This window comes from Poeciliopsis prolifica, unplaced genomic scaffold, assembly GCF_027474105.1.
Source record: "Poeciliopsis prolifica strain line A6 unplaced genomic scaffold, Auburn_PproV2 SCAFFOLD021, whole genome shotgun sequence".
In the NCBI taxonomy this organism is placed as follows: Eukaryota; Metazoa; Chordata; class Actinopteri; order Cyprinodontiformes; family Poeciliidae; genus Poeciliopsis; species Poeciliopsis prolifica.
In genome coordinates this window covers 3,769,372-3,790,098 of record NW_026562396.1, presented here as the reverse complement: position 1 = coordinate 3,790,098, position 20,727 = coordinate 3,769,372, and the positions used below count along the sequence as shown (strand labels likewise).

At 42.8% G+C, this 20,727-nt stretch overlaps 1 protein-coding gene across 1 annotated transcript in view; it reads right to left on the bottom strand.

The window, feature by feature from the left end:
- Positions 1 to 43: 43 nt before the first annotated feature.
- LOC129369435 (protein TANC1-like) overlaps positions 44 to 20,727 on the bottom strand; it is a 41,489-nt gene continuing 20,805 nt past the window's right edge. The window contains exons 11-29 of the mRNA XM_055044829.1: positions 19,720 to 19,951; positions 18,793 to 18,959; positions 16,619 to 16,927; positions 13,141 to 13,341; positions 12,776 to 12,879; positions 12,584 to 12,692; positions 11,765 to 11,887; positions 11,433 to 11,669; positions 10,149 to 10,358; positions 9,858 to 9,939; positions 7,546 to 7,679; positions 6,686 to 6,809; positions 6,414 to 6,589; positions 5,946 to 6,078; positions 5,220 to 5,249; positions 5,051 to 5,142; positions 4,815 to 4,961; positions 2,726 to 2,826; positions 44 to 2,601 (exon numbers count right to left, since the gene is read on the bottom strand). Coding sequence (XP_054900804.1) covers positions 1,248 to 2,601; positions 2,726 to 2,826; positions 4,815 to 4,961; positions 5,051 to 5,142; positions 5,220 to 5,249; positions 5,946 to 6,078; positions 6,414 to 6,589; positions 6,686 to 6,809; positions 7,546 to 7,679; positions 9,858 to 9,939; positions 10,149 to 10,358; positions 11,433 to 11,669; positions 11,765 to 11,887; positions 12,584 to 12,692; positions 12,776 to 12,879; positions 13,141 to 13,341; positions 16,619 to 16,927; positions 18,793 to 18,959; positions 19,720 to 19,951 — 4,065 coding nt within the window. The 3' untranslated portion in view covers positions 44 to 1,247. The remainder of the gene's footprint in view (positions 2,602 to 2,725; positions 2,827 to 4,814; positions 4,962 to 5,050; positions 5,143 to 5,219; positions 5,250 to 5,945; positions 6,079 to 6,413; positions 6,590 to 6,685; positions 6,810 to 7,545; positions 7,680 to 9,857; positions 9,940 to 10,148; positions 10,359 to 11,432; positions 11,670 to 11,764; positions 11,888 to 12,583; positions 12,693 to 12,775; positions 12,880 to 13,140; positions 13,342 to 16,618; positions 16,928 to 18,792; positions 18,960 to 19,719; positions 19,952 to 20,727) is intronic.

The window sequence follows — 20,727 nt, the reverse complement described above, 5'->3', positions numbered from 1 at the left end:
AAAGACTTGTAAAGAAATATTTTTGCTCAAAAGATGTAATTTTCTAAGACATTTAAAATCCGGTCAGAATTATTATTCATTATTATTATTTTTTTTTTTTTACAGAAGATGTTATGCTTTTAGTTTACAATATTTGCTCATTTCGGTGCAGGATCTGTTGTTGCGAAGTCGTTTCTTGGCTCCACATACGGGGAGCGACAACACCGGGCCAAAACCGTTTAAGCTTTACTTCTCGGGAACATCTGTCAACATCCAATTACATTCATTAAAACTGTGTGACATTTATATGCGGCAACGTATGAAGTTTAATTAAAGCAGTCGCTGTCGTTTTGCTTTAATGTGAAGATGGACAACAGTTTTTCCATTCATATGCATGTCGGCGCGCAATCAAGGTTTTTGAATTTTACTGTGAAAGAAGCAGATATGGAAATGCAGTCCTTCGTTAATATATATTTTTTTATTAAACCACAGTTATAATGTGGCAACACTGTGTGTATCATAGCATAACTCTGCAAAGAGTTTATGAACATAATGCAATGTAATAAGTCTCTTAAGGTTTATCTGTCCTACATTCGGTGACTTCTCTCTTTGCATCCTTTTAAACTCACGAACACTCGATCTAAATATGTTCTCTGCTATGTAAAAATAAATAACATACTATATACTGTGAATATCGATGCAGTAATGTCCAGTTACGACAAGAGCGTTCCGACAATGTCATTTACAGTGCCATTTCTTATCAAATGTACCAAGGAGGAGAATCTTAAAGTCCACAAAGTAATCTCTGTTGAAGCCTGCAATGCTGACAGATAAATCACCTACAAGGAAATATATTATCTGCAAAGGTCGTGTACACCGTACAAATATAGATGTTTTTTAAAAGACACTTGACAATAGAAATGGTCATAACCTGTAGCTAACAGCGTGAGGTTTTCGTCTATTCGTGCACAAAGCTTCCTCTGGCTTATTTATTTCATATAATTTGCTAAAAGTTGACAACATACTCCGTTCTCTGTTTTAAATCTCTACTTAAGGTATGTCTGGTTTCCATGAATACACTAGTGTGGCTGTATACGTGTAAGCAAAAGCATCGTAGCCTGAGTTCTGGTTCTGGTTCTAGATTGTATATGCAGTTGCAGCAGCAAAAATCTACAAAAACAGGCTCAGGGAAGGGAGCTGCTCTCAGATCAGTCTCCTTGCTACCTTATGCGGTGACTCAAGCACAACTGTGCTCTGACGAACTCCACTCAGACGTTGGACTCTATAAACGAGCGTTTGGGTTTGATGGGAGCCATGTGCAGAGCCGGGTTGTCCCTCGTGAGGCTCGCCTGTCTGTGCCGGCCCTCAGGAAAGAGTAGCTGGGAGGATGCGGCGCCTCTGCTCTCTCTCTGATTGGTTCGCTCTCCGAACTCCCGGGCCTGCAGCTGGCTGCTGGAGAGCTGCTCCTGGAAGGAGGCGCGTTTAAACTCGCTGCTCAGCCCCTGGAACTCCATGACGGACATGCTGAAGCTCTCTGCGCCTCCCGGTCCCTGTCGGCCCATGCTGGAGCTCTGCTGGCTCTGGACGCGCACCGCCTTGTCCATGACCCCCATGAAGGGCCGGGGCTTAAGCTCGGGCTTGGCCTTGAAGCTGCCGCTGCTCTTGATGGGACACTGGGCCAGGTCCGGCCCCGGCTGCCTGCCTCCGCCGTCTGACAGGTTCCCGCTGGAGGCCTGGCTGGAGCTGGAGCCCCTTGAACCCGCCGTCCCCTGTCCTCCGCCGCCATCCCTCCTGCTGTCCAATCCGGAGCCCAAAGCCAGAGCGAGGCTGTCCAGAGGGCCGGAGTGGGCGGACAGTCTGTCGGAGCCTCTGGAGAAGCTGGAGGAGCGCGGCTGGAACATCTGGAGAGGCCCGGGTGGGGAAGAGCTGTTGGGGGACAGCGGGTGGTAATGCTCGGTGGGACTGTGTCGTGAGTGTTCGCTGGCTGACCCGGAGCAGATGTCTATCCCGCCCGGAGGCGCTGGCCTCAGGGAGGTGGAGATGTGCCTGCCTGGTAGAGGGCTGGACGGGCCACAGAGAGACATGGGCCTGACCACGCCTCTGCTGCCCGACTGCAGAGAGTGGCAATTGTGATGAGTCCTGCTGCTCTGCGTCTGTCTGCTCACGCCGTGGGCAGGTTCAGACGGGTCCACAAACAGCTGGTTCTGAATGAAGTCGTCAGGTGGGAAACACGGAGACTGATCAGGCAAACCAAACGTCACGCCTCCGGGGAGCGTCCGGTTAGGACCGTACGGATTCAGAGGCCAGAACTCCGGACTCTTCCCACCGTGGAGACCCACCTCGTCCCCTTCCTCCCTGTCCTCCTCCCTCTCCGGATCGAGCTGCTCCACTGGGATCGGCCTCTCCAGGCTGCCCTGCGAATAGACGTCTGCTTCCTCCTCTGTGGGCTGGTGATGGTGGGCGTGAGGGTCCCTGCTGTAACCCGGCGCCGCACTGTTGCCGACTAGCTTCTGATGATGTTTGCATTCCTCCTCTACTCGCACCAGCAGGCGGCGGATCTCCCGGTTGGACGGGCAGAGTCGTGCTGCTTCGTGGAGGTCTGCCAGCGCTGCAGCAAACTGCCTGAAGAGGACAGGGGGAACCAAGAGAGGCTTTTTAAAGCAAAATACTTCACAGAGCCACAGAGGAATTTCACATGAATTGCTCTAATTTCACATAACAATAAACTGAACGTGGTATTATTTACCTGCTGCTCCTCTTGGCCCGTGCTCGGGCGTAATAAGCCTCATAAGACCGGGGTTTCAGTTCCAGAGCTTTAGTCGCAAAATCTTCTGCAATGCCAAAATCCTGCGTTGTCACAAAGAACCATCGTTTTAGCTACACTGATGTTAAAATGCATCGTCAAACAAGTTGTGGTATCGAACAAAGGTAAGCCTGAGAAAAATCTAAACGTATGCCGTGGGATATAATTTAGATTTAGGTGCCCACTTTGACTAGGCCACTCTAAAATCTGGGATTCGTTATAAGGTGAAATATTGATCAAATATTCGTCTTCATGGGTAGTGAGCAGAATTTATTGGCTTCTTAGAACCGCACCATGTACCATAACTTTAAGTAAAAAAGAAAAAAAAAAAAACTTTTTTTTTACATTTGTTTAAATTCTCTCCAGGTGAAAAAAATAAAAAATCAAATTCCTCTGCCTCTTTTTTGTGATCTTATTGCGCTCTGCACAAATAAGACGCTTGGTCAGAAGTAACCAATCAGGGCCAGGAGGACTTAGCATGGCCACAGATGATGGTGAATAAACAGTTTTTTCTGTAACAGTAAACTATTCTGCCATCATTAGCACATTCAGCAGCATGTGCACAAGCTTGACTGACAGCGCTAAGACCTGCCTCCAGGCTCCGATTGGTTGTTTTTGACTGAGAGCGTTGCATTTCTTCAGACGGCAATAAAGCCCTGGGAGGAATTATTTTTGTAACATTACGTACTGCAGCTTTAATTTTGATACGTTTTCTGTATCCTGAACTGTCACACTACCACCATCATGTTTGGTTGTGGATTTTCTTTTTTCTGAAATGTTCGTTTTATGCCAGCTCTTGTACGCCTTCCAAAAGGTTCTACGTTTGTCCCGTCAGACTTCAGAATATTTTGCTAAATGTCAGGTTATTGACATCAGTGGATTTCCTTTTCTCTCATGGACGCCATCTTTGTCCAGTCTCTTTCTTATTTTTTAATCGTGACCTCTGACCTGGATTGTGAGTCCTTTCAATGTAGTTCTCTGGAGCAGTTTGGTAGCCTCTACAGTGACTAAACGTTTCTTTAGATCAGGCTGTGATGTGATGCTTTTTGACATTTTTTAACTGGTTATATTTAATGGCAATAATCAGACCTGATTAAAATGTGGTTGATTGCCATTAATTTATGTTTTAATAAGGGGCACAGAGTGTATTTTCACTCAGAGGAACCGACATTTTGTAATAATTCACATTATTAGCTGAAGAAAAAAGAAACGAGAGATATGCAACGCCGCTAACACGTTTTCACAGCACAGTCAGACGCCGTGCTGGAGCCTCAATCATTTTTATTGACAAGAAGGAGAGCGAGTGAAACAGGCTGAGAGCTGCTGCTTGTTTTCCTGCAGGTTTCTTCTCCTCCTCTCATCACTCCCAGGTGAATATTTAATGGCACCGGCACAATGTGAATTTGTCCTTGGAAAAGAGGTTGAAACGACGGCGCAGAATTCTGATAACCGCTGATGAATGTTTAATGACAGTATCATGTACTCTCTCCCACGTTGGCTCTTAAAGCCAAAAAACATTTGAGTTACAACGATGAGGATTCGGCCGACGCACTGTTAATACGCCGCCATGTCGAAGCGCACAGAAAGGGAGAGCGCTCCTGTCGGTCGGAGAGAGTGACCTTATCACATCATGTTATTTGCTCCATTATTCATCGGCCGCAGTGACCCTAAGGATGGCATTTTTACACAGTCTGTTAGGACGTCTGTCATCACCAGGGTGGTTTCTAAACCTGGCTGCAGGCCACACACATCTGTCTCCACGCTAACAGCACGCACATTATGCTTCCACCTGCTTCCGGGTCTTTCTCTCTGTTTATCGTACCAGGGAGACATCGAATTAGGTCTGAAAAGGAGCAATATTTCTGCAGGGTGCCGCACTAGTAGCTTTTTATGTTTAGAGAGATAAATTATACATCCGAAGGAAAGCATCCCCCTGAACTGGTCAGCCGTCCTTCTTTCCCTTCCCTCAGCATCTAATAAACCTGCTGGTGTTAAATAGTGCATGAGTGATACAGCTTTTTTAAGACCTCACGTTGGTTTTTCTGCGGCAGCGCGAGAGATTCAGATACAGGGAGACTCGCAGGTCTTTGAGTCCTTTCAGCTCGTCTCCTTGGCCCTCGCGAGGGAGCTTCCTCAGAGCGTACTGGTAGCGCTGGCCGGCTTCCTTCATGCGCCCCTTCTGAGAAACACAAAGGATCGCCAGGATCAGGCTTGGAGCTTTAGGGTTACTCCAGAGATTCTGCACAACAAACCCTGGATGAAAGTCACCTTGTATAGTATGTTTCCTTCCTCCATCAGCTTCTGCAGCAGGATGAGGAGAATGTCAGGTTTGGAGGAAGCCATGGCCCACGTAGCGTGACCTGATGGGAGCGTGCAAACGTTTACCGTCACACGATCCGGCTCACCACGTTGCTTTTGCGTTTGATAAATTACGTACCTGATCGATCGTGGGGAGCAGTTTTGTAGCCTTTGTCGTTTGCGACAGAGAGCGAGGGAGGATCGAAAAAAAAAAAAAAGGTGAGAAGGAATTTCAGGTGGATAACATGAAAATGTAGCAATAAGCTGCACAGCGATACTAAAGGAAAACAAGTGTAAATCATCTATTGATCAGTGTAAATCATCTATTGATCAGAAACTACGCTGCAAAATCTTACCAAGTATTTTGGTCTAGTTTCCAGTGCAAATATCTTTAACACTCTTGAAATAAGACAAAATTAAGTTACATGTCGCATTTTGCACAATATAGGAGCTTGTTTTAAGTCAATAATTCGTATGTCTTTTTAGGAGATTTGAGCTTTTTTTCTGAGTGCATGTTGCACTGGCTGATGGCACTTTAAATTTTGTTGTCCATCTGCCAATGAGTACAGTTTCTATTCTGTTCAAATACTTATAACTTGTGCTTTTTCAGCACTATTGAGAAATTATCAACTTAAAACAAGCTCCTACATTGTGCTGAAAAGTGTAAGATAGTTTTGTCTTATTTCAAGTATTTGCACTGGGAACTACATTATTTATTTTTTTTGCAGTGTAATGTGAAAATGCCGTCAGCTTAACGAGACGATTCAGTTTTAACAGCCTGATAAAACGTTCAGTTATTAAAACAATAAAATTCCTGCATGTAGGATTTATTGCTGGTGCGTTCTGCCACTCGTTGTGTTTTTACTTGTTTTGGATCCTTTCTTAAGCAGTGAAGCAACCAGAGCCGGGTTCTGGCAGCCCGCCGGTCGATCCGAACCTCTGGTACCGCCGTTGTCTGACCGCTCCAGCACCGCTCCATGCTCCACCAGGCAGTGCACCTGAAAACAGATTCACACTCCAACAGAGCATGCCTCAAGTCATTTGGTTGATTGGCTCCTGCCCTCTCTGCTGCAGCCGCAAACACCAACAACAAAGTGCTCTGCGAGTTAATCCCGCTGATTCTCATCAAAAAGTTTTGATTGTCTTCCCAGTGATCAAGAGGCTCGTCGTGATGCGTGATTGCCGCAGTGCAAGCGATTTAATTGCGATTCCAGTCAAATAATAATTATGTCTTACTTGATTGTCATCAGGCTCTCTGCAAGGCCACGAGGACCTTAATTCAGATTTCCTTTTCTAAAACAAACAACTTCTGACACAAAAACAGGAAACCCACTGTATCTGCGTCCCCGTTGAGGGCGGCGAGGTCGAGCGGAGTTCGTCCCTGCCGGTCCGGTAGGTTCACATCGGCTCCTGCCTCCACCAGGAGCTGCACCACGCCCTTCTGGCCCTTCATGCAGGCCCAGCTAAGCGCCGTCAGCCCCTCCTGATCGGTAGAGGACAGAGAGGCACCTGCCGCCGACACATGACGCGAATGTTTGATTTTACATTGATGGTTAACAAGTGTAATTGTAAATGTAAACTGTGGAAGTTGAGGATGTCTCTCACCCTTCGCCAGCAGGAGCTCAACGGTCGCGCCGTGTCCTTCGGAGGCGGCCAAGATCAACGCGGTGCGCCCCTGTTTGTCGCCGACATTGATATCTGCCCCTTTCTTTAAAAGCAGCTCAGCGACCTGGGAAGAACAAAAGGGAAAATAAAAATAAAAAATGCTTTCATATTTTTCAGAGTTCCATATTTTTCTGTAATTTTGTATTCCTAAAAATAATTATTTGGTATTTATTTACAGCGGACATTTTATAGTTGTGTAGCCTATCAGATGAAACATTAAAAACTGTTAACGAAAGCTGACAACGGTGAAAACTAAACAAAAAATATAAACCACAAAAAGTCTTAATTTTTCATACATGTTTTTATTGCAAAAGTATTTTAATTCAAATAATTAACTTGGCTAGGCTGAAGTAGTAACATATTGCACATGCTTTGTAGATTTTTAGAGTGAGTTTTTAGTTTTGCATTTCATTTCTAATTTAGAAACCATTGCCATGCAAGTTGCTGCCATTTGGAGCAACTTTGGAGTTTCCAATCTGGTCCGAAGACATTTCAACAGCTGGACAGGGCATGAATTTAGCTTTAAAACCTGGCACTACTACACACCTAAGAGACATTCTGCCATAAAACATGCACATAAATCTGTATAATACATATTTATTATTATTTCTGAGTCCTGAAAGCCAAGCTAAAGATTTAAAGCAGTAGATTAACCAAATAAAGCTATTTATTCTAACCTGGATACAAATACTTTCACATGCTCCATTACATATTTCCACAGACATCATAAGTAGTAAAAGCAAATTCTATGTTCTTAAGATGAGGACATCCTGCGTCTGTGACCGAGGCCCTCGCCTCACCTGTGTGTGTCCGTGCTTGGTGGCGCTCAGCAGTGGGACCATTCCTCTGCGGTTTGGTACCTCCAGCTCTGCTCCGTGCTCCAAGAGAAACACACACATCTCCAACCTCCCTCTCCCCGCTGCCGCGCTCAGCACTGATGGAGGGGTTGGCAGGGAGATCAAACGACGAGGAGAAGTAGAGGATGGAATCGGCACATTTGGGAGAGAAGAAGAAGAGACATCACTTAGACACAGAAAAGGGGGGGAATTAAAAAAAAGACTTTTCATGTTGCAATCATTCGAGTGTGCTATTCTGGTGAGAGGCTTTTAAAGATTTATTTCTGTTCCAAGGATAGAATAAATTGTACAATAAACACTAGCATAGGCTTGATATTTATCTAAACTACATATGGTTAAAATTTTACTTAGGGGTTCATATGTATACATACATCACCAATAATATTTGGCTAAGTGTTGATGATTGATTCTGGCCAAACATTGTCTTGGTTCCATGACACAGATCCAAGGCTTAAGCACAGCTTTAGTTTTTCAACAGAGTGGAGGTCAGAGCTTCACTAAACCAATTTCAGAAGCTTAGTAATTCCTGATTGGTCCCTTCAGAAATGAGTTTTAGTGTTCCGGGATCATCGTCCTGTTCGGTCACCCATTCATGTCCAGGTTTTCAACCAGCTGGACCAAACCGTCTACATCGTTTAATCAGTGCGGAAACTGCCAAGGCTCCAAACAACTATCATGAACTGGAAGTTGACGGAGCAGGCGTCTCATTATCCACGGTGAAGCATGTCTTAACACAACTGTGGAGTGACAGACTGCAGACCAAGAAAAGAGCCGCTTTTCCTAAACCAACCTTGAATATCAACTAAAATTTGCAACCGTCTATGTAGACAAACCAAATGAGGAGAACTTTTGGAGGAGTCACGATGAGACATTAAAATTGGTAGAGCAGGTTCACCATGGGTAAAGACTATAGTCCTTAATATTGTTAACCTGGATTTGATTCCTAATTACATTTCCCCCCCCGCCCCTTTCTCATCCTTTCTCTTCCCATCAAATTACTGTTCAATAAAGCCAATGGGTGCCAATGAAATCTGAAAAATAATCAGATCATAGAGCCAACTCCAATGTATGGTGATGGCAAAATCATTTGGAAATGTTTTGCTATTTGTGACAGTGGTGGATTAAATATTTTAGAGGCAAGACTATATCCATCTCATCTTATATCCCATTTTTATTTCATGTGAAATCAGAAGACAAACGGAATTGGTTGTTGCAGCACGATAATGATCCCAAACTTACATAATAACTCTTTGAAAATGATAAAGGAAGCTACTTCTGACCAAAATCAGAGCTTTCTAAAAAGTCCCTGAGATCAAAACGTCATCAGTGTTCTTTCACAGCTAAGTAAGAATCAGAGGCAGCTTACAGAAGCACATCTCTGAATAACCTGCAGCCTCCTTAACCGGCTGACATTATTTTGACAAATGGTGGTCCTTATTTTCCTTTCAGTCTTGCTGCTAATTGAGCAGCTTGGGATAAAAGCGAGGTATTGATGCGTTTTAACCCCACAGCGAAATGACTTCGTGTTTCACGCGTCCACATGCCTCAGAGGCCAGTCAATTATACAATGCTGCCTTTAATGAGGAGACATTGTCATAAGGGACAACGAACAAACAGAGGCTCAGTCTTTGCTTTGAAAAGCTCAGATTTAAATACACACAAGTGAAAATGCTCTCATTAAAGACAACATTGAATAAGCGTGATGCACTCTGCACACCGCTGCCTGGGGTAATCCAAAGAGAAGCTGGAACGCCTGGCTCAGTGATAAGACCTTAACATGACTATTTTACCTGCACTAATGGACTCTAACCCAATGATGCAGAGATTTCATATTATACATGTGATTTACAAGGCTTTATCATGCTGCCACGTTTTCGATCCGAGGACTGCAGGGGACTTTTTAACACAATTACACTGTAAGGGTGCAGTAAACACAGATGCAGGCTTCATCCAACACGGTCTCACAAAATGGACCAAACAGAAATCTGCATCTGTGAAGAAGGTGAAATATTACACCTGTATAACAGCTGCTCTATGTGAAATCGCCTTTGCTCGATTTAGCTTTATTTCAGTAAAACAAAGTTGTTTGATATCAGCCAGAGCAGAGCTGAGTAATTTAAATTTAAATTTACGGGAAAGAGACAGAACCAGCCTGACATGTAACACTTGAGCCCTTGAGCGTGACTCCAGCACCACGCTGACGGACAAAAATAGGTGAGAAAGATAAATCTTTGTGACTGATAGGAGAAATGCACCCGTTTCTCCCCAGAGTGAGTCGTGAGCGTCCATCTGCACTGCCAGCTGTTCATCTTTCAAGTCCAGAAAGCTTTTCACCACCTGCAGAAAAGAAATCACACAATTTGACAGTCTTCTGTTTCTGCTTGCAGAACAGACCAAAGCACTAGAGGAGCTTGTGTAGAGAAAATAACAATCGGCTTCAAAGGAAATCTCCTGCGTCTGCCGAGGACTCGCACCGTGATCTACATACAGATGCATTTCATTGGCGTTAAAAATATTTCTTTTTCTTTTTTTAATCCAAGTCGTACCTGTGTGTGTCCCACACTGGCCGCAGCCGTCACCGCTTGCTGGGCTGCCTGTGTTTTTCCAGTCGTCGTCTCGTTGCCGTGTTGCTGCTGCGGATCAGCGGGAATATCTGCGCCCCAATCTTGGCCCAGCAAGATGCCGGTGATTTCCACATGGCCTTTCAGCCCGGCATGGACCAACGCACACTGGCCACTCTTATCAGTGTGCCCAACCTGGAAACCGAGGGGAACAAAGAGGGACCGTCAACCCTCAGCCTGGCTGGAGCTGTAATGCACTGGCCTAGATCAGTCCTGTTTATTTCATCTCTCTCCCGGAATAGATCTTCAAACTGTGGTGACTGTAAAACCAGAGCAGTCCAGATATCTGAAGAGGCAGACTTCTGTCACTGTAGTGCAGAATATTACTGTAGAAACATTTTTAAATACAAGCATAAAAATCTGTATGCACACCCCTTACATTGCATGTTTCGTCTTATTTCCAATCAGCCACATCAGTATGATGGCCATGTTTTAAATCGGTCAAAGTTTTTGACACTTTTTTACACCAATTATTGCCATAAAACATTACCCATTATTATGGATGAACTTGATCAAACCTGAAACTGAGGACTTTGCTCCTTGTACGTCAACTGGAAGGAGATGAAGATGTGTGACAGACTGAGAGACGGTTATCTTTATTGTTAGCTTTAGCCGTTTAGCTTTAGCAGAGCTAAGATTCTTGTTTAGCAGATTAATGGAACTTTTTTCGGTTAGCTGAACTCAGAGGAAATAACTACTGCCGATTTTAGTACAAACATATATTCTCCATCACGCCATTGCGGCCATTTTGAAAAATGTCCACAAGTAAAAGGAACTCACAAGATCAAGAACATTTATCTGATTTCTTTGGCTCAAAGTATGTACATAGCTATAATTTAAATCCCAACACATTTATTATTTTGCTATGACAACCACGTTGGCCATCTTGAAAATTATAAATATTTTTAGTACAGACGATTTTTATTGGTCCAATCATGTATAATTTGACGATGGGCAAATTTAGTGGAAAAAAATAATAAAAATCTTTCTCGATAACCATCTTGGCAGTCATCTTGAAAAACTTGAATTTTTCAGTAGCCAACTTTGTTTTTGTTTTTCTCTTTTTCAAAACGACAAGCCTCTGAAGCATCTCTGCCAAGTTAGGTCCTTGTATCCAAATGTGAGAGATTTTGCTGAAATATTAAATTATCTGCTACAGAACGAGAACATTTAGACTGATCTACGGTAAACTACAGAAACGACACTGACCTTAGCTCCTTTCTTGCAGAGCAGGCTGACGATGTCGGTGTGCCCTGCAGCAGTCGCCAGACAAAGTGGCGTCATGCCGCTGCCAGTGGTCCCGTCTACAGGCGCACCCATTTCAAGCAACAAAGCCACCATCTCCACATGACCCAGGTGGGCATGAACGGCCAGGATGGGGGCGTGTCCTATCACCTCCGTACACCAAGTCACACTGGCCCCGCCGAGCATCAGCAAACGGCTTACCTGCAACATCATTTTCACAAGCAACAAAATGTATATCGTCGTCTAAATTATCTCCGTGCAGAAAGATGCTTTGTTCAAGCTCACTGCTGTGTCACCTTGATGTTAGGGGTGTACAAGTTCCTCAGGGAGCCCAGTGCAGCTGACAGACTATCTGTGCTGCAGTTTACCCACATGGCCTGAAGAACACTGGAGGACATGCCAGTCTTCTTACTCAGACCCTGAGTGAGGAACACAAACACACAGAGTCAGACAACACCTGCTCCGTTCTGCACGGCACAATCTGAATCGTGTCTCAGGAGTAAATCAACATGAGCAGCGTGAAGCACCCACACATGACAAGTGGTTGATGTTAAAGGATTTTTTTTTTTTAAAGTGAGGTTATATGGAGGTGTTATGAGTGGTCAGTGTCTTCTAAACAGGACAGGTGAACCGAGCATGAAGAATAAAGGGGAATCATCACAGTCAACCAAAAATAAAGGCTTAAAAATATCAGTTTGTGTGTAATTTAATGTTTCACTGAATAACTTGATTCTGAAATGAATTAACCTTTTAATAATTTTCTTATTGAAAATGGACCTCATGTCACTAAATATTGCACATCTTGACTTTTGCATGAGGCAATTATTAAAATGTTCCCACCTCGTTAATACCTGGTAGTCGTATGTAATAATAATTTAAGCAAATTAAAAAGCCACTCAAACTGTTAGTAATGCTTAAGTTTGGGTTGTTTAAGGGGTGATGGCATAACTCTGCCCTCTATGTACTATAAATAAATACTGACTACTTATAAGCCCATACATCTTTGCCCTCTCCTCCCCCGACCCAAAAACGGACTTTTACGGACCAGAGGAAGATGTCCATGTGTTCAGTAACAGGCCTAAAGTTAAACACAGACGACTCGGAGGTGTCGTTACTTTGAAAATGTGGGCTTTGAGGATGTGGTGTCCCAGTTCCATGGTCTGCTGACGGTTCAGTTTTCCCTCCTGTCTGGAGAACATGAAAGCCAGCAGAGCGTGGCCACTCCTGTAGACACACGTGCAAGAGTTTGATCATTTGAGCGCTCAGATACCAAAACTTATGTATCATGAATAGAAATTTAGGCTCACCTCGGGTCACAAAGAAAATCTGTGCTTTCTCCATCTGCTCTCCAAACCAGCCACTCTCTGAAGGAGGGATGGCACAGCATCCGAGTGCCATCCCTGCGTCTGACCTTCAAATCACAATAATTGAGAAAAAAAATGAGTCAATTTACACTTTGGGTTGTTTGAGCATGTTTGCAACTGAATGGACCCTGATTCACAATTACATTGATCTACGTCAGACTAGCAAAGGTTTCTATGATCAAATCCTCACAGTAAATAAAACCCCTCCATATTAGAACCACAGAGTTAAGTCCCTTAACACCAGATTCAATCCAAACAAAGGCTGAACCGTTATAGATTCTTCCATGAAGTAACATCAGGGGTCTTACCATGAATCCAGCCAGACTGTCTAATCTCTGCTGGAAGTCGTTCCACTCCAGCTCCCCCTTCACACTGCCTGCGTTCAGCGCCCTGAACATTTGTTCATCGGTCAGTGGGTGCAGAGACGCCAGCGCCACATTTAGCACCGGAAGGACCCGCTCGAAGACGTCTTTATCCGGAAAGCTCGCGCGACACATCAGCAGGTACACCTGGCAGACAGAGCCAGTCGTTCAGGTTTTACATTTGAAACATGACGTTTCACAAATATTGTACATTAACTCTGATATCACGTTAATGCATGAAAAAAAAGTCTATTTGTGGAAACGTATACGCTTTTCGTGCAAAGTGCTGCATTTGGTTCGAAAACTCTTTCATGTCAGATGTTTGTCTGAGATGGGTTCATTGTAAACACTAATTAGATCATCTGGACCGAGGAAAGCATCTGCTGTGGAAGGGAAACAACAGAAGCTTGTCAGCATGTTGGAATCTATTTTCCCCCATGATCTCAGCTGGCTCGTGTTTCAGCTATCCGTTGGATCGTTAGACTTCTGATGTCGAAGTCAAAAGTTTACGCATTATATACTGATATATGACTTATAGTCACAAAGAAAGAAATGCTTTGTTTCTGGCCAGTCAAAAACATATAATAATGCATCTAGTAAGGATTAACAGTGATTATTTTTTTGCACACTTTATGTTACAAACTGACTCTAAAACCCATTTTTTAATAGTTTTCTTATGTTTTATGAGACAAACGCCAAATTTAAACCAAACTTTAACCTTAAAGAATCAGCTTTTGCTTTGAAGCCGACTCTTGAGTTGCAACTTTCTTGAGTTGATTGGACAAAATACTTAATGGAACAATCTAGTCTAATCTATATGAGGTTTTGCAGCTCAACATATACCAGAGCACAAACAGGCCTCTCAAGTCAAATGAAATGTCTGTAGATATTCATAGCTGAACTGTATAAATCTGGGAAAGGCTATAAAATATTGGCAACATTGAATGTTCTCAAATCTACTACAGTCTCTATTATTTTGAAACTGAAGGATTCCTCATTATACGGCCTGAGGGAAGTGAATAATCAAGGAAGAGGGTTCCAGGTCAAAGAGGTGATTATAAAGACTGAGCTCCAGCATTTCCTGTGGATGCAGCAGAAACAACCTGAAGTCCAACCACCAATAACTAATCAGGCCTTTATCTCCCACTGGTGAGGCCTGCTTCAGTTTAGCAACAATAGCTGATTCAGATGGCTGAATTAGCTCTTTTTTTGCTTTGTGGGTCAAAACTGTCAAATTAAAAGTACTCAAGTCACAAAACCTTTTTTACTGTAAAAAACTAGAAGTTTTTTACTAAATAAACTATATTCTATGGAAACAAAACTGTGTTCCGATTTCTTTTTCAAAGATCTGTGTTGAATCAAACTATAAAAAGAAAAAAAAGGTGTTGGTTTTAATTTCTTTTTTTAACTGCATAACCACCAGGGTGGATTAACCAAATTTATTCTGTTTTTGAAATGTGGTCCAGGGGCCCCAACAGATCTACACTTAACCAGATTTTTACAAAATTCTACATGTTAACAGATAAATTGATTAATTAATTAATTTAAAAAAAAAAAAAAAACTTACAATTTATTTGTATTTGATTTAATTTTTGGTACATCGCAAGTTTTAAAATGGCGTGAAAAAAAAAATCTCTTTTTCTATAGCGAGTGTAGAAAAGATGACTAAGTTCGTTTCCCTCCTGTGTATTTCACTTGCAGAAGAAAGAAGATTGTTTTCTTTTCTTTTAAAAGCAAACATTAACTATCAATACAGAGAGATTAGTGTAGCATTGTGGTGCCGGTATCTCTGTATGGTATATTCAGGATGTTAAAAGTGCTTAAAAGTTCAGGAGCCACTGACAGCATGCAATTATTCTATTGAACCTGAGAAGAATCCAAACATCCATATAATTTTGACATCCAAAAAGCTTTTAATTTAGCCCCAATTTGGCCCAATTACAGCAATTTTAAATAGAAATCTACAACCCTTCTATTCTAGGAGTTCAAGAGAGAAACCAACACATATGTAACCCACTATTATTCTCCACATTTATCACAGAATCACTAAATCATCACGCATTTCAATTTGTGTGAGGGAATACAACAAGCCATGCTCCTCTGACATCCTAATTTCTTAACACTTTTGATAATGTCACATCACAATGCTTTTACCTTTGTTGCAGTTTCCTATTTCTGGCATTCTGAGTAAAGTTTTTGATCCTGTCATGTTATCTTTAATAATCTGAACAGCGTGGGGGTAAGCTTCTTCTCTGTTTTCATAAAAGAAAAGACCAGAACAATAGCCGCCTGCCTGTGTGATTGGTGCGTGGACACTAATTACTTCAGCTTCAGGGCATTTTCTGACAGGCGGCTCACCAGGGTGACAGATGAGTGTTAAGACATTAAACTTTAGCCGATAAAAGACAGAAGGGCAACTTCCAAAAATACACCTACAGAAGAGAGCGCCTCTCTTTCTTTGGTGGATTGACTGATAAAGATTATGCAAGTAGTAAAACAAGAACTTAATAAAATAAATGTCTGTTCACCTCTGAGTTGTGAACTAGCATGCCATATCCTGAAACAGGAACATTTTTTTCACCACAAACTTTAAGATGTATTTTTGGGGGATTTTTGTGGGATGGAGCAACACAATAAAACAGCACAATTAAAAATCTGGAAAGTGTGGTTTGCGTTTTCATCCTCCCCTCAGACCATGCTGAGCAACGACACACTTTGATGCAATTAGTCTTTTAGGGTAAATCTGTCCGCTTTCAACGTCTAACAAGTTTTCGCTCATTCAGATTAGCTCGAATACAGAATCACAACTGTATTTAGGTCTGGGCTTTGACTTGGCCAATGCATAAATGTGCATCTAAACCAGTCCCACCTGCTGTGGACTGGTTTAGATGCAGTTGGATAAAGCAGTTGGCCTGCAGGCAGTGAACCAGGTTGAAATCCTAAAGTATAATAGTTGAAATCTCAACACATTTTCCACCTGAGCCATGGATCTCTGCAGCTCCTAAGTTACAATGCTCTCCTTGGCTTCTGTGTCTCATTCTGTCATTTCCTGGCCTGTCATTTTGCATAAACAGGATTGTCTTTGAAGGTTCGCTACTGTGCTGTACCGCTCATTTCAATTGGTGATTGATGCATGAAGGTAAACTTTATTTATTTGGTAAATCGTAAATGGCTTACATTTGTACAGCACTTTATCAAGTCCGAGGACTCCAAATCGCTTTACGCTACATTCAATCTTTCATACAAACATTAACATGCTGATGTTGAGGAGCTATGTTGTAGCTACAGCTGTATAGCACATTTATAAAACAGTAGTGAAATAAATAGAGGTTTGCGGTTTTAATGTGACAAAACAGGAAGAAGTTCAGAGGCACCTTTAAATTTTTTGTAACGCAGCATCCGAAGATAAACACAAATGTCTGACCTCTGACAGGGAGACGGGCACAACCAGGTAGCTTCCTCCTTTCAGAGCCAGTTGACCTTTGTGGAACAGATCCAGAGTCAGCTGGAGATAGAGGATGGAGCCGTGGCTCCGGGTCGAGAGGTTGCTGCTGAACTTGCTGAGGAGCAGAGGATCAGGAGCCGAGCCTGTCGGCGTGGTAACATTAGCAGCAATCTGGCTGCTGCCGCTGACCCGGTGATGGATGTAGTCGCTCAGGTCAGCTCCCAGATCGCTGCTGTCTGGCAGGATGTCCAGCGAAATGCCAGCGAAGGGAAGAAGCGTGGTGATTTCCTGCACAGGAGGAAGACCGCTTAATAAATATACACCAGTATTTAGAGAAGCATCTCTGTGGCACATAAGCTAAACATAAAAGCACCAAAAATCTGGAGCCATTATTCAAATGCTGTTGTCTCTGACTCATGCAGAGCCATGGGAAGGAGTACAGTAAATAGTGTGACAATGACTCAAGCTCCGCCATTGCTCACAGGCATCTCTCAGATTCACATTTCAGTTTCTCTCTTGCCATCTCCAGCTGCTCAGTGTTGGCTAAAACAGGCTATGATGAACAAAAAAAAATAAATAAATGTTTTCAGTCGAAAAGTGCTTCAATTAAAGAAAACTGACATTTAGTTTCAGGAACATGCAGTGCATCCTGGTTACAAACTGTTTTTTAAGTAACTCTTTCGCCACCCTCAGTGTTTTTCATTAAACTTCCCGTATATTGAGAATGAAGAAACAAGACTACAATAACAGTCCTATTTTTAAATTTTGCCATCTTTTTTTTTTTTCTGTCTTCGGACACATCTTGAAGAAAAGAACTGACATTTTTTGTATCCCTCCAAACTCTAAGTTAATTGTGTCATCGTCTGGCGAGCTGTCAAGCTGCATGCTGCCACCAGACTCCCGCTAGCATTACCAACAATTCAGTGTGTAATCCATGCAAGCTTTTGGAGGCTTGGCTTCGGTATAGGACAGATGTGCCTACTGTTTGGTGAGATTAGCAACCAGATTGAGAAAATGCATCAGACTACAGAGAGCAGCGGTGCCAAACTCTGAATGACACTGCCTAACATGTCGTGAGAAGAGCACGGCTCGCTACTATCCAGCAGTTCAAGCAGTGCAGGAGTACCAAAAGATGAAATTGCAATAGATTTGACATGATTTTGAGGCAATCTGTACAATGCTCATTTAACTCAGAAAGATTTCACACATGCAAGGGTCTCCATCATTTAACAAGATTTCACTCAACAGATTTGAAATACTTTTTTTCCCCCCTAAGTTAGTGTTCACAGTGAAATTGGCAAATTGTGCACAGTAAGTGGTACATTCTGTGTGGGAAATACAAAAAACAAAAATCTGCATCTAAACCTGCCTTTTTTGCAAGACAGCAGTGGAATAAAGAATTTTTTTTTACCCAGGGAGGTGAGAAATGCGGTGCACATGAAGACGATTATTTGTCATTTTGCGATAATCAGCATGGACTAGCTCTTGAGGGAAGCACAGAAACAACTGCATCGCAGACAGCCTTGTCAGTGTGAGTAATGTGGAGAAATTGTATCTTTTTCAATTACCTTTTGGTATTTATTTAGCTGACAGGAGTAGAATGGATTTGCTTAAGCACGAAGAGGCAACGTAGACACAGTAGTGTTGAATGCTCATCTGAGCGCGACTGTTTCTGTCGAACATCATCAAATGTCTTATTTTATCGCAGAAACAGCCAGCTGGAGAATCATCTGTACGTGGAATACTATCAAATATGCTATATATGAAACTTTTGACAGGAGGTAATAAAACAAAGCTATTTTCACTTGTTCAGTGTTTATTCTGACCACAGAGTGGGACTGAGTGGGTGGGAAATGAGGGAAACACAGATGTAGGGAAGCAGAGGAGGAGGCGAAAAATCTTTTCAGCTTATGTGAGCAATATTAACCTTATAAAACAAGTGCCACCTTGGAGTGCATTATTAAGTTTTTATGGGACGACTGTATGTTATGACAGTCAATGACAGAGCTTAAAATACAGGTAGAGCGGCTGGATTCACACACAGTCGTGTGCCTCCAGTGTTTGTGGGGGGGATATTTTAGGGTTACACAGAGAAATAAATTAGAACAGAACCACTGTATGCTGCTACCTCCATCCACCACACACCAACTCACCACCAGCCCCGTCCTGACCGTGACCACGAGCTTCAGCCAGTGGGGAAACTTGGGAATTATTTTGGTGATAAAGGTAGCGACTGTGTCCCCGTAGTCTGGCTTGTGAAACTCGGCTTCGTTGAGACTGTCGACCAGTATGATGTAGTCTTCCTCAGGTAGCTTTCGCTCTGAAAACAGGAGACAGAGAAGAGACGGAGAGACTGATGCACAATGACCCGACATCGATGTTGTTACCCTTGTAAATGAGTGAGATATCGATGAGATTGGTGCATCTTTCTCTAACGGCAAAGGATGTAATGAGAAAACGGTTGATGTATCTTCAGCTGAAAGAGGCCGGAGGCCATTGTTGCAAACTGACTTGATACACGACGTATCCATCATGTTTCACATTATCGAAGCTGTCAAGCCATTTCCACAAGGCTGCAAGGACCAGACAACCCACACTCACTCACACGAGGGCCTCTCCAGGCTTTTTTTTTTCTCTTTTTCTCTGACCTCTTTAATAGAGATGAAATAGACAAAACACTCCTCTGCTCAGACTGTGGAGGGCCTCGGCTGTAATAACACATCCATCTCGCTGACTAACTGCATCATGAGAAAGTGAGCCTGTTGCTAATGAGCCCACAACATTCGAGGCCCCCCCCTTTAACGTATTTGGTGACCTTGAAATCCCGGGGGAGGCCGATGATTCACCAGGGCAAATATAACACTCATCGTTCCTCCATCTAAAATGACAAAACATCCGTTTGAACGCTTTAATGTTTCCAGCCGCTGACCTTAACTAGGGAAAATAATCTATGAGCCGTCATACTATCATTAACAGGCAATTTTACACAGGAGATGGACCCTTAGCACGCCTGAAAGCTGAGCCCATCAAAAACCAAAAGGGTTATTTAGATTTCAACATCACATCGTTTCCCTCGGTACCTTTGCGTAAGCTGGCCAGAGGCTCGAGGACGCCCTTCCTGAAGGCAGCGATGGGATCTTGAACGCAGGAACGCAAGCTGAGCTGATTTTGCAGGTGTGGCTCCTGTGCCAAGAGTTCCCGGTACGAGGCAAGCTGAGGCGCTCTGGCCAGCAGGGCGGCGACACTGTGGACGAACTCCGGGACCAGGCAGGTGTAGGTGTTGTCTGCCTGGCAGAAGTGGTAGGCTACCACCTGGCAGGGGAAAGCAGAGAGTGAAACAGTGTAAAACTGAAGTGCAATCTGAACCTCCTTTCTTGTAGTAATTAATTAATGTTGCTAGCAATATCTGGTGGAAACAGAAAAATCTGTAAATGTGGGGGGAAAAAAATATGAGTTGGACGAAGAGGGGGAAGGAATGTGTGATTTTCCCATAAAACAACATGAAGCTGGAGATGCTACTGAGAGAAACATTATGTGAAAGTAAGACCATACAGACTGTTTTGTGTGAATATTTCATTCATTCATCTAGTTTCAGCTACTGCATTGAGATAAATTATTATTTTTTTTCTGCTTATAGCTTCCATAGTACCAAGAGTTGCTCAAGGAGGTTTTAATTAGGAATTTTGGTGTCCTAATTTTTTAACTACAGTGATGATATGAGCTAATGGCCTATGTTGGCCATCACTCCTAAAAGGCTTTTGTTTTGCTAGATCCAGCAAGTACAAGCAGCACACTGATGATGAAACCAAAGTAAAAGTTTTAACAGGAAGTGTCTTGTTAGACAGCAACATCTCCATTTCAGTTTGCCCATTTGCTTATTTATTACATTATTTTGAATCCCTCATATTGGGCCTTTTACCAGTACCAACGGTAATCAATGTTTTGTACTGGATGTTGGTTTCCTGTAATTTTATGAAATAGCAGGAAAAATGTCAGAGTGCTTTGTTTGATAGCACAGATTAACATATTACAGAAATAAATATATCAAAATTTTCTCATTATTATGTACTACAGTGTTTCATTTTGTA